This window comes from Carassius gibelio, chromosome A7, assembly GCF_023724105.1.
Source record: "Carassius gibelio isolate Cgi1373 ecotype wild population from Czech Republic chromosome A7, carGib1.2-hapl.c, whole genome shotgun sequence".
Taxonomy (NCBI): domain Eukaryota; kingdom Metazoa; phylum Chordata; class Actinopteri; order Cypriniformes; family Cyprinidae; genus Carassius; species Carassius gibelio.
Genome location: NC_068377.1, coordinates 24,017,588 through 24,034,315, shown reverse-complemented (window position 1 = coordinate 24,034,315; position 16,728 = coordinate 24,017,588). Strand labels below are relative to the sequence as shown.

The 16,728-nt window shown below is 38.5% G+C and overlaps 1 protein-coding gene across 46 annotated transcripts in view; it reads right to left on the bottom strand.

The window, feature by feature from the left end:
* Positions 1-16,728, bottom strand: part of LOC128016890 (MAP kinase-activating death domain protein) — a 61,343-nt gene that overhangs the window by 25,187 nt on the left and 19,428 nt on the right. For 20 of the 46 annotated variants that reach the window (XM_052601785.1, XM_052601784.1, XM_052601795.1 and 17 more), the window contains exons 5-17: positions 12,652-12,961; positions 11,139-11,270; positions 10,944-11,057; positions 10,777-10,857; positions 8,177-8,233; positions 6,758-6,930; positions 5,900-6,135; positions 4,992-5,151; positions 4,388-4,491; positions 4,049-4,245; positions 3,711-3,964; positions 3,459-3,598; positions 2,572-2,670 (exon numbers count right to left, since the gene is read on the bottom strand). In XM_052601785.1, the coding sequence (XP_052457745.1) occupies positions 2,572-2,670; positions 3,459-3,598; positions 3,711-3,964; positions 4,049-4,245; positions 4,388-4,491; positions 4,992-5,151; positions 5,900-6,135; positions 6,758-6,930; positions 8,177-8,233; positions 10,777-10,857; positions 10,944-11,057; positions 11,139-11,270; positions 12,652-12,961 (2,057 nt within the window). Of the gene's footprint in view, positions 1-1,811; positions 1,842-2,571; positions 2,671-3,458; positions 3,599-3,710; positions 3,965-4,048; positions 4,246-4,387; positions 4,492-4,991; positions 5,152-5,899; positions 6,136-6,757; positions 6,931-8,176; positions 8,234-10,776; positions 10,858-10,943; positions 11,058-11,138; positions 11,271-12,651; positions 12,962-16,728 lie in introns of all 46 variants that reach the window. The other 26 variants (XM_052601793.1, XM_052601791.1, XM_052601800.1 and 23 more) reach the window with 4 other exon arrangements.

Here is a 16,728-nt window from a genome sequence, read left to right as displayed (position 1 = left end):
GAAAATGAGAGAAAGACAGAAATCAGAAAAATACAAGCATTTCAGACTTTGATTTGGTCAGAATAGCTTGTGATTTGAGAGGTCTTGATTAACTGTGATTACATGGGATTAATGATCGAATGAAGCTATTCTACAAAACTCAGTTCATAAAAAGAACAAGAACTAAACGGATACCATGGCAAATAATAATAACCAGTAATATTGTAAAAATCTTTTAGCCCCTAAATAATAAATAATTTATTTTTAAGTTGCCATGAAATCTATTTTGTAAATGCATGTTATTGATCTTAACTAAATTCATTTGTACATGTTTCAATTATTACATTTTTTTGGGGAATCGAGACTCAAAAGACCCCATTCGATGTTTTTTTTTTTTTTTTTTTTTGAGAATCCGTTGCATTTATGTACAATCCAGAATAAAAAAATAATCTGCTCCTTTTGAATGACCACATTCAACATAACATGAAATCTAGATTCATTCCTCTCAGTGTGAGTTTTAAAAATCAGAATAGTCATGACTCATTGATTAATATTGTTATATTACATAGTAAACTGTATTTGAACAATGTGTGCATTTTGATGCTGTTTGAGAAATATAAACTCTGAAAAGAGCACAAAATGACTACTAGGAGATAGCAAGGAGGTACATTTTTTTTAACAAAAGAACAAATGTATTGTCTGCACACTGGTATAACTGCTCCATAGGAAATATTTATTGCAACGTTTCGACCATCAGGGCTGTGTCAGGCACGACTTATAAATATAAATAGATTTTTTTTTATTGTTAAAGAAAACAAGGCCAACAGCACCTTCTTCAGTAATACTGCGAGAAGGATTGTCTGGTCAATAGACTGTGAAACTATACTGAAAAAGGGTGTGTGTTTGTTCACTGAACAATGAAAGAAAGAAAAAATCATTACCAGTCGACATGCTAGCTGAAATGCAATGTGGTTTCACCTCCTGGAGTGCTCAATTGGTTTTCTTCTGTACCAAGCTCTAAAAGCAGCATTCCTGCCGCTCTGCTTAAAGCTGCACAATATCTGTGCATTCAAGCTACAATCCTTGACATATCATCGATTTATCTTAAAACACCCACACAACCACCAGACTCCAAAGTCTTCTTTATCGAGACTTTGGTGGAAACCCATCAGCCAAGTTTGGTAGAAACTACATTTCAGTTCTGAAGCCGATCAGAGCTTGAAATGTACAATGTACTTTAATGGTTTTGTTATCTTCAATTCACCCGAGAATTCAGGTGGAATTGAAATGGAACAGACCTCAACTCTGTCTCCAGTTGAGATGACACACAAATGAAGGAAAGGTCACTTCAAAAACACACCGCACACGACACAAAGAGCAGTCAAAAATCATATCATCCCATTCCTACAGTGACATCCTTTAATGTTTTGAAATGCAACCACAAACTGGCTGTTGTCTATTAAGAGGTGCCACCGTTATTATGTTAATGACTAATAATCACAGAACAGGAAAGAGGAGAAGGAAATGCATAGTGGATATATATGTGAGCACAGATATATCCTCTATTCTAGAGGTTCCAAACTGCTGTCCAACAAGATTTTATTTTCCAACCCTGAAATAGCACGCATTATCAGTTCATGACAAGTGCTGTTTGGCGCTAGAGTTCAGATTCAGGGGTGTAAATGGAAGCATCCAGGACAGCAGATAGGAACCAATGCAAGTCTGTCAGTCAGTGGGCAGAGTATCTCATTCTCTCAGGACTCAAAGGGTCTATATTACTATAAACAGCAACTGGTTTCATCATTAGGGCAGGCTACAGATATGAAACATACCAGGACTCTCAGGACTGTCATCAGCATCGTCTGTGCAATACAATCATCCAAAATCATAAACAAACAGAAAATAAAGTCAACAATAACAACAGCAGCTACAGTATAAGAACTGTGGTTGCTAGATTAGAAAGTGACTATATGTCTACGCCTTCCTTCACAGTGCGAAAAGGAGGCAAGATACCGGTCACTTTCAGGGCAGCAACTCTGGATCAAAGACATGAGAGGCGGGGCAAAGAAATCAGGCAACATTCCCACAAACCTTGATCTGTGTCCTCGGTTAAATCAAAATGAAAATATTCTTCAAAAGAAATACATAAGACAAATTATAAAAGGAAGAAGAGAAAAAGGTCGAAAAATGAAAACTAGTCAATTAAGAAACATTGATTTTAAACAGCTGAGGTTGGAGTCTTTCTAAAGCTAATGCCTGTACTAAACAGACATCGTGTCACTTTCCCTTAAACTACAGAATTACTGAAGCAGAATTAACATCTACTTATTTGACCCTTAAATTACTTGAATTCAGTGGAGGTAATACAACAAGATCAGACTAATTGGAGTGATTCAACCATTAATAGCACGGAGGTAAGAAAGAAGTAGACAGGGAAAGGAAAGATAAAGAAAGTGTTTGGAGAGGAGAGGAAAGGAAGAAGAAGAAGAACAGGAGGAGAAGATAACTGGATTAGACTGGAGAAATGAGACAGGGCGAGACGGGTGAATGAGTGGGAAGGTCACATGGAGAGATCTGAGGGGATGTGTGTACCTTTGAGACTGGGGAACGGCGTGTTCTTCTCTCGTGCTTTATTAGGCAGAGCTAGACTGGACAGACTGAAACTGGTGCCATGGTTTTTATACAGGTTACCTGCACGCGTACCATTAAAGTGAAACGTACAAAAGAGAACACACGTTTGTGTATGCAGCCACAACACCAGAAATGTCAATAGTCAATGTTAATCAATACTAGTGAAATTGTACAATGTTCAAACCCTTAGCAAAGGTTAGGATGCCAATGAAGATATTCTGATACTTAAAGAGTACATATTAATATACACTACTGCTCAATGCTTTGGGGTTGGAAAAATGTAACAATGTTTTTGAAATTAGACACCGATGCTCACCAAATCTGCATTAATTGAATCAAAAATATAGTACAAACAGTACTATTGTGAAATATTATTATCATATAATTCCTAATTCTACACAATATAAAATTACAATTGAATAAAATATTTTTAAATAGTATTCATTGCTGTGACGGGAAAGCTTGTTTTTGTTTTAGCAGTAATTACTCCAGTCTTCAAGATCCTTCAGAAATCATTCTATTATGCTGATTTGGTGCTCAAGAAACAATTTTGTTTACCATTTTTCGATCAAATCAAAAAAAAAAAAAAAAGATCCCAAAGCTTGAACGGTTTGTGTAAGTATTAATACATATCAAAAAAAGTTAAATGCCATGTAACCTTCCAGTATTTCTCAATTCTGTTACAGAATCACAAGTATGAGTATTTCTAGATGGAAATCAAGTCAAAAATTCAAGCAACCATCTTCAAATAATTCAAGAATTTGTGTTTTCGGTATTATGTCCAAATTTGCAAAGTGAGCATGAGCTGCTAAGGAATGAATAGAGGTTATGTTAAGCTGGCCACTCACTGGCGAAGGACATGAGTCCCCCGAAGCCATCGTTGCTGTTGTTGGAGATGGTGGAGTTTGGAGAGCTATTTCTGGAGTCTCCCTCCCCATCAGATTCACCCGGAAGCTTCAGACTGCTGGGTCTCAATGGACGAGATGGTCTAAACACACGCACAATTCAGAGAGAGGATGTTGAGAGCTGGTCTGTGCAGCTGAGATATAGATTCTGTGTGTTTGTATAGGGCTATCTCCAAGTATTGAGCGAGTACATACTTGTTGCCATTGAGATTCTGGCTGAATCGCGGTGTGTAACTCTCCTCCTGCTCATCTGCTTCAGTATCGTCCTCTGAAGGGAAGCCATACTGCGGCTCAAAATAGGGATTATCGTACTCTCGCTTCTTGTTGGCTGGGTCAACAGGAACCGGATCAGGAGTGGGTCTTGTAAAAGGTGGAGCTCCCAATCCTGGGACAGGGTTCTGGAGGGTTATGCCAGCTGTCGCCTCCACCTCGACGGGTTCCTTCTGTTCCTACACAAAGAAGCACACACTCTTTAGAGATCCCAGCACATGATGCTTTCCTCTAGATTCATATGACGTAGTCTGAGCACTGACATGGTTGACTCCCTGTATGACTGTACTGGGGCTGGAGCTGGCCGTCGTGCTGGAGCTGGACCGCAGCGGCTGATGGTCCGCTGCTTCTGGCAGGCCTTCTGGCTCTGGGTCACCGTTGTCCCCCTTATACTCCTGGAAGTAATGGATCTCTACCTCATTCGCGTCTCCCAGCGCAGCATGGGTCAGGGTGTCAACATCTGAAGAAAGAGTGTAAAAATAAGGATTATAAAGCTGAACTTCTCAATACTTTGGCGTTTAATCAAGATTTTTCTTTACAGAGTGATCAGGTAAGAAGAAGAATATGCGGTCAGGAAAGAGATTAAAAATGGAGAAGCTTACTTGGTGTGTCCCCTTGTATGTCCCCTTTGATCATTTCATTCACAAAGTCTCCCAGAGATGAGTAGGAAGAGCTGGAGTCATCGTATGCTTCACTGTCACTGCCACTGAGATAAACAATAACCAGTAACAAATAAAAACAATTTTAAATGGACAAAAACAGTTTGAACACACACAAAATTAAATTATGCATGTAAAAATATACTAAAGTTCAAAGGTTTTGGGTCGGTAATGTTTTTGAAAGAAGTGTCTTATGCTCGATAGGGCTGCATTTATTTGATCAAAAATACAGTTTAAAACAGTGATGTTGCTTTTAGTATTAAGGATTTCAATTAAAAATAAATCTTTTCTATTTCTATAAGAAAAGAAAAAAAAAAGAAATCTTTTCTGTAATTTTTGAAATCAACTACACACACACACACACATATATATTCTTGGAAAAAAACTAAACAAAACAAAAAGCCAAAAACTACTGAATCCAGACTTCCGAATGTGTATGTAAATGTAAAAAAATGATCAATAGCATTTGTGCATGAGTTGATGTGAGTGTGTATGAAGGTCTATGTGCATTAGTGAGTACTGTAAGTGTGTATCTGGTGTTTTCAACCTGTCATCTGTTGGGTCTGAATCGTTGGTCTCATCCTGCAGGGGTCCACTCAACGCCTCCGCCAGATGAGAGTTTCCATCATACACACGGTAGAACACTGGCTGTAACTGGTGGGCATACCACTTAGGCTTATCGCCTATTAGAGAGGGGTCATACACATCTGAAACACACACACACAGTATAATTACTGCCTACACACAAAATGGGAAACACATAATGGACAGTCTTTATAGTGAAACTACATGCAGGTAAGTGTAAAGCTGCATTTAGACTGCAATAAACAACAGCGATTAGACTGGAAGTCACAACTGAAGAGGAATTCTTATTGTATGCTTATTGGAGTTTTGCATATTGTATACATAAATAAAATATAAAGTACTAGTAAGACTTGAAGAACCTCAGACACTTGGATCTTCTGAGATACGGACAATACAAACACAGTGCATTAACATACAGACATCTGTTTCCACATCTCACTGAGAGAAGATAAAGAAAAAAACCTCTCTCACCTATCATCCGATTCCTTCCCCTCGCCCATCTTTCCCTTCACTCAGAATGGTCAATAGCATAATATAAATTACCTTTCTGGACATGGACAGTATACCGTTCACACATCTTCAATGGAGGGACTGAAAGCTCTGGGACTAAATCTAATATATCTTAAACTGTGTTCCGTAGATGAACGGAGCTCTTACGGGTTTGGAACGACATGAGGGTGAGTCATTAATGACATCATTTTCATTTTTGGCTGAACTAACCCTTTAAATTCTCTTACTGTCAATGTCTTCACAAACTGAAATCTAATTGAAATCTAACTGCCACTAGGAGGCGAATTGTGACAGTCGAATATGAAGGCTAAAGAATAGGCAACTTGAGGACAAAGGATGAGGTATATCTAATTCTCTCACTGTTATGAATCCTTTGGAAAGCCAGGTTGGTGGGATTGAGAGCCCACTCTCCATAGTACTCCACCGCCTGGGTATGGGAGAGCTTTTCGGTGAATCCATTCCGCCGCGGCCTAGAAGCCAGGAAAGATGTGGCCTGAAATGCCACCACAGGACGGGGGAAGAGACGTAGAGTGCGCGTGTGCATCTGGAACCCTTGCAGCACATTTGGAGAGTTGAAGAACCTCACCATCGCCACCCTAACGGAAAGATCAAAAAGATAAAACATTTCTATTATGCAAATATAAGTTTCTCTTTTATTTGGCTTAGTTTAAATTTTGTGTTTTCTGCACCACTAACAAAAACAACAGGTCTCGTTCACTAATAACTGTGAGGATTATTCATATTTATACACACAGGGAAACCGCTCATGAACAATTACCGCCAGAATGAATTTGCTCTAAACCTTGTTCTAATGTTAATGAATTCTTTTAAGTATTCCAGGTGAGTGACAGCATCCCCAAGGACAGTTATTTGCATAAAACATGGCCAAACAATTTAAGGAGTTGCTTTTATTATATAAAAAAAGAATTAGTATGAAAGTTATTGATTAAATCTTTTTTGTTAGTGAAGGCATTCGTATGCAGATATCACAGACACAACTGTAAGTATACATGGTTAGTGAATGAGACCCATTGGTTGTTTAGAAACATACAGAAGCCTACAAACAAATGTTATGGCTGTTCTGGGCTTCCATAAGAATCATTAGTTTTAGCTTCATCTAGGTACCTCAAATTGCATCAAAATCTCACTCCATTAACATTGCACCTCTACCAACCACTCATTCCTGTCATATTTGATACGGTTTACAGTACTTCATACCTTGTGGCAACATCAACTGAGTCCACATCATTGCCATAGATAAGCGGGTTGAACTCAGTGGAGGACGGGGAGGCTTTGTCACGACCAGGGGGCAATAAAGACATCTCCTGTCCATCCTGAAACTTCTCCAGGTTAAGAATAGGTTGCGTGTTCAGACTCATGCTGGCCAGAGCCTGCATAGAGGAGTCAATGACACAGAGCGAGATAGAGACAGACAGAGAGAGAGAGAGAGAGGTAGAAGAGGAAGATGGATACAGGAGAGATCAATTTAACAATGAATCCTGACAGGGGAGACTGATGTAAGAGCACCATCGCCTCAGGCAATCACATCTCACATTGGAGGCCAACGGTTTCCAACTTCACCCAAAATTAAAAATCTGTCAACACCTTCATTTCTTTCCAAACCAAGTATGTTTAATATAAAACTATTTTAGACTTTTTATTAATATATAAACACAGATCAATCATCAATCATTGAACATGGTAAGCAGAAACTCAAACGTGAACAAACATCACTGGTTCACACACATCAAACAAGGACATTTGAGCTTCGGTTTACCATCTCTCTACCAAGTGTGTTGATCAGTGTTTATACATGAATAATAGCCTAAACTGAGTCTTCATCGTATAAAGGCATCATGTTTCTTTACAAAAATTCATATGGATTACTTTCACAATGCTTTTATGCACAATTTGTAGTGTCAAAGTTTAAAACTGTCAACAGAAAAAAAGATTTCATAAAAAAATATAATTTGTGTTTCAAAAATGAACAAAGGTCTAATGGGTTTGGAACAATATGAGAGTGAATAATTGATGATAATTTAAATGTTTCTGTGAACTATTCCTTTAAAATTGAGAAAATGTTGGGGATAAGAGAGAAAGTTATTGCCTGAACCGACGGTGTTGCATCAAAGATTTAATAGTCAAAATGTTAGAGGGAAGGGTGCAGTCATCACATGGAGCCATTAACAAAGCACTCTGGGAATTCTGCCACTGCACACTCAGTGCCTCTCAGCCGGCATTCCATCAGACCCTGGGCTACCAAACCAATCACATCACCTGCTCCAGCTGATTACAACGATTTCTTGCTTTGGGTTAATGAGCATAATGTAAGTTGCACTGAAACATGCTCAAGCCAAACATAGTGCTATGAGAAACAGGGGTTTCTGTAGGACCTTCATCACACAAAGAGAAGGGGAGGATGAGTGCGAAGTTTTACGGGCTATGGAGGCAAACAGAGTCGCAAGTGTGAGCATTTGTGAGATCTTGTTTTTTTTTTAAGGGTATGGAATAAAGAAGTATCTGTATGGTTTCAATATTTGTTAAGTTCACAGAGAGAGTAGGGCTACTGCTGTTGATGGGTGGGGGGGAGAGGTTATTTTTTTCCCGTGCACATTAAAAATGCAAAGATTTGTGAACCTTGGAATCGGAGGCGAAGATCTGCTTTTGGGTGATCACAGTCAACCTTACCAGACACTGAAGGACACAAGAACACATGGAGGAAATGTCACATGACTACCTGTCACTGAGAAAGATTGGGAAATCATGTGACCAAACATGAGTGGAGGAAGGGGAGAGGAACCACAGAGAGACAAACAGAGAATTTGAGCGCAAACACACCATGAGCTGAACAGTATGAGTGCACACAGAACAAAACACACCAGTCCCAAGAAAATTGGTGGGTTATCAGGAAGAAAGGGAACCAGATCTCACACAATCATGTCATTGGAGAATGTGTTCAAAACTCAAAACTTGACCGCGGATATTAAATGGTAGTTATTAGTCAACACAATGCCATTTTCAAACTGTTTTACTTTTACTTCAATACTGTGATGCTTTTCAGAGTGAAACAGGATTTTCTTTTTGGAGGCATTACCTAAAAAGAAAAGACATTTTAGGGATATTTTGTGGAAATATAATGTACAAAAAGACCAGTAATGTGTGTTAAGGAAGTGAACTGAAGTTGAATTTTGGTTTAATGTTGACGTTAAAGGGGGGGAGTGAAATGCTCGTTTTCACTCAATATCCTGTTAATCTTGAGTACCTATAGAGTAGTACTGCATACTTCATAACTCCAAAAAGTCTTTAGTTTTATTATATTCATAAGAGAAAGATAGTCTGTACCGATTTTTCCCGGAAAAACACGACCGGCTGGAGGCGTGACGTGTGGGAGGAGCTAAAGAATCACGAGCGCCAGTAGGCTTTAGCGTTGAGAGCATGTGGAAACTGTGACATTACCGTGAGGAAAAAAACATCCAAAACAAACCATGGCTTACAGTCAGATTCAGCATATATTTATGATCCAGAATCAGATCCAGAGGCTGAAACTGAACGAGAGCAGCAGCAGCAAGGACTCGCTCCGAGCGGGGCTCGAACCCGGGTCTCCGATGGGAGGCGGACGCACTAACAGGCAGAGATATTTTAAGCAGTTTTACTCACCGCCTGCGGTTCCAACACACGATCGTGACCCTTTTTCGTTGGGATTGCATCATCCTTACGAAATAAACGATACGCAAATCCGTCGTCAAACTGGGCCATGTTTGTAAAACAAGCATCTTCGAAATGCAGACAACAAACAAAAACACTTGCACAACGCCGTTGATGCTCTGTAAAAATAAACTCCATCCACTGGTCCCTTAATGCTGTTTCTCTTTTGGTAATCTGTGCAGGGTTGTCTTGCCCTGGCAACCAAAAACACACTTCTTTTGTGACATTTCCTGACGCTCTCGCTCTGATCAGTGAATCGCTCTGATCAGTGAAATGTCTGTGCTGTGCTCTGCTCTACGGGAGCGCGCGCTCTTCCGGCAGACGTGCCCTTAGCACCCATATAAGGAAATTCCGCTCCATCTAACGTCACACAGAGCCATACTCGAAAAAAACTTTCCGAAACTTGTGACAAACCTGAAGGAGTATTTTTGGAACAGAAATACTCCTTCAAACGTACAACTTAATTTTTGAAACTTTGTCCATGTTTACCATGGGAATCAAACTCTTTAACAGTGTAAAAAACTCAGAATGCATGAAATAGCATTTCACCCCCCTTTTAAGGATTTTACATACCATTTACTTAAAATCTTAAGCTAAAATGAGTGAGAACAGTATGAATTTCCAAATTGGTTCATGGACTTTAAATGATAGGGCAATACTGTATGTCTGAAAGAGATGACCTTCAATCTAAATCAGCTTTTAAAACAATCATAATCTGAAAATGAGGACCTGAATTATGGTGATTCATAATGGCAAATGAAGAGTCATGACTCATGGTCTGTGCGACACAACTGATGATTCAGTGTATTGAATATTTTGGCTTGAGTTATTACAATGACAGCATGATAATTATGTTTGATGCCAGATGAAACAAAATGGTAAATCAATTTGGCTGATAAATTCTACTGCAGACCAGCAAAAACAAAAACAACAGATTGTGATCAAAGTAAATGCATCTCTATTAAAAAGACATGAGGAAGGCCGGAGTTGGTCAGTATAGTATGACAATGATTAAAGACAACACAGTGAAATGTTTAAACAGTTGATATTAATGGGGTTTGATTGAGCTCAGAGGTGCCCAGAATCAGGTACGAAGCTCTAGATAAGGGTCTATGTGGGATAGTAAAGGGTTAAGCGAGAGAACTAGAAACATTATTGAGTCTATAGAAAGGGAAACTCAAAACTTATTACCTCCAAGAGCTGGAATAAAAAAAGGGGGAGAATATACAGTCATTACAATACATAAAGCATCATCTAAAATATGAATCAGTTAACATAAACTTAAGAAACATCAGAAAATGAATAATTTACTTTCTGCATTTGGCTTCAAATGAGAGGGTTTAAAATATATATTTGAACTGTCGGCCTTCTCTTGGGTTTAAATGCACTAGTAGAATTGGCCATGTTTACAGCAGCTGTTAGAAGACCGTATAAATACTAAGCATTGCTTCTAGAATCCAGATAGTATTCGCTTCAGATTCAGACCTAATGGCAGGGCTCCTTAGAGAGAAGAGAAAATCTGGTTCGCTTACCTGCTTCAAGTGTTTCTTCAGCTCAGAGGCCTCAGGTTCAGGAAGGGGAGGGAGAAATTCTGCATTGCTTGGAACAATGACCTACATTGATAAAGATACAGAAGCAACATAAGACCACTATAGTACACACATAATTCATTTTTAGATAGCTTACACAGATGATATACCTTGTTGCAGTCCAGATCCACTAACCAAACGTCATCAGGCATCTTAAAATCGGACTTGTACAGGAAGAAACTGGCAGGCACACCGATGACATATGGAGTGGGTGCTAGCAGGAGCTAGACAAAAGAAGATATGTGTGTCAGAAAGAGAGCTTCGTTGTTTATACACCAACCGTTTCAAAAAAGATGTTGTGTTACCTGTTCTGCGGAGGCCATGCAGGTGGGCAACAGTGGAATGACAGGAAACATGTACTCAAGGGGGTAAATCATTGCAACAAATGCCATGACGCTCATTGAGAGGGCGTTATAATCTCGCGACTGCAGTACCACCTATAGACGGCAAAGGGTGAGAGTGTGACCCACATTGGAAAAATGATCAAGACTAGCTTCATTTGAAACAGCAGATCTAAAGTCAACCATTAAACCTCATCCACGACACAGACGTAGTGTATATTTCACAAATGGCCTAATATTATCACTTCCTCTCAAGTGTCAGCCTGACCAGCACTCTCTGAGACATTAAGCGTCAATATATAACCAGCTCTTAAGTCAATTCAGAATTACATTACTGCTATAGCACTTAAAAATAGTGATGCAGCGGTATAAAATTCCAAGTCATTAATTATTCTAATTCTTTATGAATCATAATAAAATATAAATAAAAAATATAAACTTAAATTAATGGTTTGCTATATATATAAACACATATATGAGTATTAAAGGTTTGTCATTTCATGCTATGATAACTGGATATGATATGATAAATTATATGATTTAGAAAATAAATAAAATATTATACTATTTTGTCTAAAAAAACAAAAAACTAAAACCACATGCATTTTACGTGAATTTAAGCATCACAGAATTATAACAAAACACGAACAGTACGAATATTCATTTTCATTGAGCTTTAATAAAGACTACATTAAACTTTTTTGTTGTTGTTGTTGAGCAGTATTGATCAATACCAATTAATTAAATTGGTCAATAACAGGTAGGGTACTGCTATACGGTGCATTCTTGCACACTGAGGCTATGTCCACATGAAGCTTTCCCTATCCAATCTTTTTTTCCCCCCTCGTCTCAAGAAATATCCGCGTTCACACAAAACCACAAAACGATGTAGTATAAATGCTAGACCAGCATGTGGCGCTGTAATTCTGCCACAGAGATACACTAAAAACGGAGAAGAAGACATGGACTATGCGCATAAACCTTGCACGTGATACACAGACGAACATGGAACAATACATTTATTAATCTGTGCTAATGTTAGTTAATAAAAAGACCATCGTTCAGTGTGTGTTCATGTTTTTGTTGCTGTTATGTGACGTAGAGGTGTCTGACTAGGGGCGAGATGTGGGCTGATGACGTCATCGTTTCAGAAAATATACAGATTCGCTGTCCACACGAAAACGCAAAGGCGGCGTTTTCAAATTTATCCACTCTGGGACTGGGTTTCAAAAAATATTGGTTTCACTCTCCCAAAATGCAGAATCCATGTGGAAGAAATGCCTATACGATACAAAATGTATGCGTATACAGCGAAACGCATTTTCATGTGGACGGGGCCTGAGAAAACAAGCATGACAACACTAACAAAAAAGTACCATGGTATTTCTGGACATTTAGCATGGTGGTACCATGTTAATTGGTGTACCATGAAAATAGTACACAAATATGGTAATCTAAGGGTCTATGATATCCGAACCTTGTGTTCCAGCAGAATGCAGGCCAGGACCTGCAGACAAGCATCAACCCCCAGAAGCTCCAGAGGCAGATGGAGCGGGAAGTCTACAATGCTGAAGCGGGACGGGTCTGGAAGGGCAAAGGTCAGTGCAGGCTGCAGCTCATGGGGGAGCACTTCCACGTCAACACGTCGCTGACCAGCAACAGGCACCGGGGAGCGCAGCAGCCGATACACCCATGACTCGATCTCCCTCAGGTCCTGGAGCACCTGACTGCCCTTTTCCTTTTCCTCGATGGACTGAGAGCCTGTAAAAACACGCCACATTGTGTCCCTGGGGGAGAGAAATACACACATACTTGTGTTGAGATTCTGATTAGGATCAGCGTTCGGGTTCAAAGGTACAACCAGGAAAAAGTACGAAAAGCTCTCTTTTTTACATTTTTTCATCTTTGTTCATACTGCTGCACAATACTATTGCTCATTAACTAGTTTTCAAACTTTCCAGTACATTCAGGCATTGTCCCAATTTAGTGATTCTGAATTTGTGTATTCTAGTTTCTGGTAAACAGAAATATCACAAAAACAGTGGCAGCTGGCCTCTACTGTTCAGGATTAAACTACTAATCACTTTAAGTAAAGTGGTACTGCAGTGAACAGGCACACAATTCAAAAGCTCTACAAGCACTTGACTACACCGTAACATACACAGAGTGGTCACTTTACGGTTTACATTACCATGCATTTCCATTCTTAAAGGGGTCCCATTATGCTCTTTGAGAAAGTCTTAATTTTGTTTCGGGGTGTACTAGAAAAGGCTCTCATACTAGGTTGTTTGAAAAACACATTATTTTCTAATATTTTACACTGTTCCAAAACCTCTCTCCCCAGACTGGCATGGTTGTGTGTTCGAGTCTCTGGCCGGCAGGAATTGTAGGTGGGGGGGGGGGGGGGGGAGTACATGTACAGCGCTCTCTCCACCTTCAATACCAGGACATCTGAAATATGAACTGTGCTGTGATTGGTTAGCTGGGTCAGTGTGTGTTGTGATTGACAGCACTCAGCACCTGGTCGGGAAATGTCATGCTCCAGTTTAAATATTGTGTCAAAATCAAATGCATTTGAGCACAGTTTAAACCCGGATGATTGTAACCTCTCTAAGTAAAGCTAGCGTGTCTCTGACACAGTGATAACACTTGCTGCCTTCTCTACTGCAGCTCAACAAGGTCTCGTCCCATTTGTCGGTAACTAGTCATTCATCGTAGTTTTTGAAAAGTGATTTCTGTTTAATAATTCGACTTTGAGCTTTGTAAGTTTGAAGATCTTGTTTATGCTCAAACAGAAACATTACAGACTAACTAAAGTTGAAAAAATGAAAAGACATAACAGGACCCCTTTAATGCAAATATCTAAATGGCCATTCACAATTTTGCAAACCAAACATCAGAATGAGGAAGAAAGTAGGGCTGAAATCACATTATGTCTTAGTAAGATTATCAAATCACAAAAGGCTATGCTTTAATTCAAGAGCAGTTCATATGGTATTTCAAAGTGTCCTTATATTTTGTTGGAGTTCTCTACAACAGGTTTAAATGTATCTAAGGTAAGAAAACTTTGTAATTTTCTCAGAATATTCATTTAATATTACAGTCATTTGCCAATGATTTCAAAACTATTCGTTCCGAGCAAGTTTGGAGCAAGCCCCTCCCTTCCACAAGCTTACTCTGCTCTGATTGGTCAGCTGGACAAGCCTGTTGTGATTGGCACAGAGAGGAGTCCTTGAGCAAGTTAGCCAGCACTACCATTGGCAAAGCACCTTTACACAAAACAATAATATAGTGCTCCAATCCATTCATATAATAATGACATAAAATACAAAAACACCAATGCAAGCGAATCTTACCCACAGCTGAAGTTTAGCATCTTGGTAAAAGATTCGAAAATATGACGACTCGTTAAGGCGATTCTGAGTCAACGCTCTCTTTTGAGAGACAATATATTTATTCATCATGCACATTTTTGATTAACAACTTCGCAGATTGTTTTCATTTAAGCATATCTACGTTATAAACTGCAAATTAGATATTTAAAAAAAAAACATATAACCTGCTCTTTAAATAAATCTATGAGCTGTGTGTTTCAGAGTGAAGCGTGGCACGGTGTTCATTCAGTGATTAAAGTAACCACACATCAAAGTGGATTGGTTTTAGTATCAAAAGACCACATTGGTTTAACTTCTGTCAGCAAACGACATTGTAACTGGAGCTACAGCGCACACAGATTCACCAAAACTGCACAGTATAAGATGGGCCAGAAAAAAACAACATAAATTCATGGATTCCTCCTGCTTTTATCAATCGTTTAAGCTGCTGGTGGTGTTGTGATTGTCTAGGGAATATATTCTTAGTACACTTAATACCAACAGTGCATAATTGCAATGGCACCCAAGTATTAGAAATAAGAAGATTAGAAAATAATGATTTTCATTTTGCTTATAAATTACGGTTTTAGTTTGTCAAGAGTTTTCAGGTCAATCTTTCAGGCCTACATAACCATTCATGTCAGTTCACTAGAGCTCAAATACACAAGCACACTGCCTTCTTCTAAAGAGCCAAACAGGCCAGACTATGGTTGTGTGGGTGTGTAGAGGTACTGCAGTAAGTCATAATTGGTTCATCAGAGAACTCCCACTTCTCACAGCTGCTCTCGGAGAACAGTCAGTGGCCTCAATCTGTCATACAGCCTGTCTCCACCAGCTCCATGAACTCACTCCAACTCTTAACGTGTTTGGTTCTCTTGCACTCTACCTGTCTTTTTTTCCTCTACTGTCAATTTGTGCTGCCAAAACCACTGAGACTTCTTTATTACCGGTAATTGTATTGCTGTTGCATAGTTAAATTGTTGCATATTAACACAGGCCTGTTAAGGGACACAAATGCTAATGAATAGACCCTCTTACCAACCACAATTCTGCACTGAAAAACAATGATGCTAATGATAATATTACAATATGCTAAATTGTTTCATTATTGTATTCAGGGTTCCTGCATTTGAAGCTCCATCCTTTTTCATGACTTTCCTGTCATTCAACATTCAACAAACAATAACAAGGATTTGTCTGTTAAAAAAATATTTTATACAGATTCCAATCAAAAAGAGACTAAATCAACCTCAATTTTTTAGGGCTGAAAAAAAAAACACACACTAACACTACTGTTCAAAAGTTTGAGGTTGGTAAGGTTTTTTTTACGTTTTGGAAAGTCTCTTATGTTCACCAAGGCAGCATTTATTTAATACATTTTTTTTAATCGATACAGTAACAGTAACAATACTTATTTAATTTCAATTTAAAATAAGTATTTTCTATTTGAATATATTTTCAAATGTAACTCATTCTTGTGATAGCTAAAACAAAGTTTTCCTATTCTAGACTGATCCTTCAGAAATCAAGAAACACTTATTATTATCAGTGTTACAACCGTTGTGCTGCTCAGCATTATAAAAAAATTATAATAGATTTTTTTTTTTTTTTACATATTTTTATATTATAATATAATATCATTCAAAAATAGAAAAATAAAAAGTACAGCATTTATTTAAAATATAAATGTTGTGTATTACAAATGTATGTATACTGTCTCTTTTCATTAATTGAATCAGTCCTTGAATAGAAGTTATTAATTACAAAGTAAATCTTAGGGACCCCATCATTTTAAACAGTACTGTATATATTTGATTTGTATTAAGATCTTTTCTATGCCTGGAAATACCCCCATTCTTTCCTACTTCCTGGTTTCTCATGATCACAAGTGTCCTGTGTTTTAGTTGTTTAAGTGCGCTGATAAAGTGGAAACTGATTTCTGGTGTGTTTCTTTAGGCCAGTGGACTGGCATATGGTTATTCTCACACAGAATAGCCCAGCTGAGAATGACGCATGGCGAAGGTTGGGTCGTGCATGCTGAAAGGCTACAAATGTGGGTAAAGCCAAGGTCACTGCAGTACTGAGAGAACATGATGACAGAGTCAGAAATGGCCTTTAAAGACACACTCACACTCTAATGTTGTCTGAGTCATTTCTATTTGATATTTTCACTGTAATTT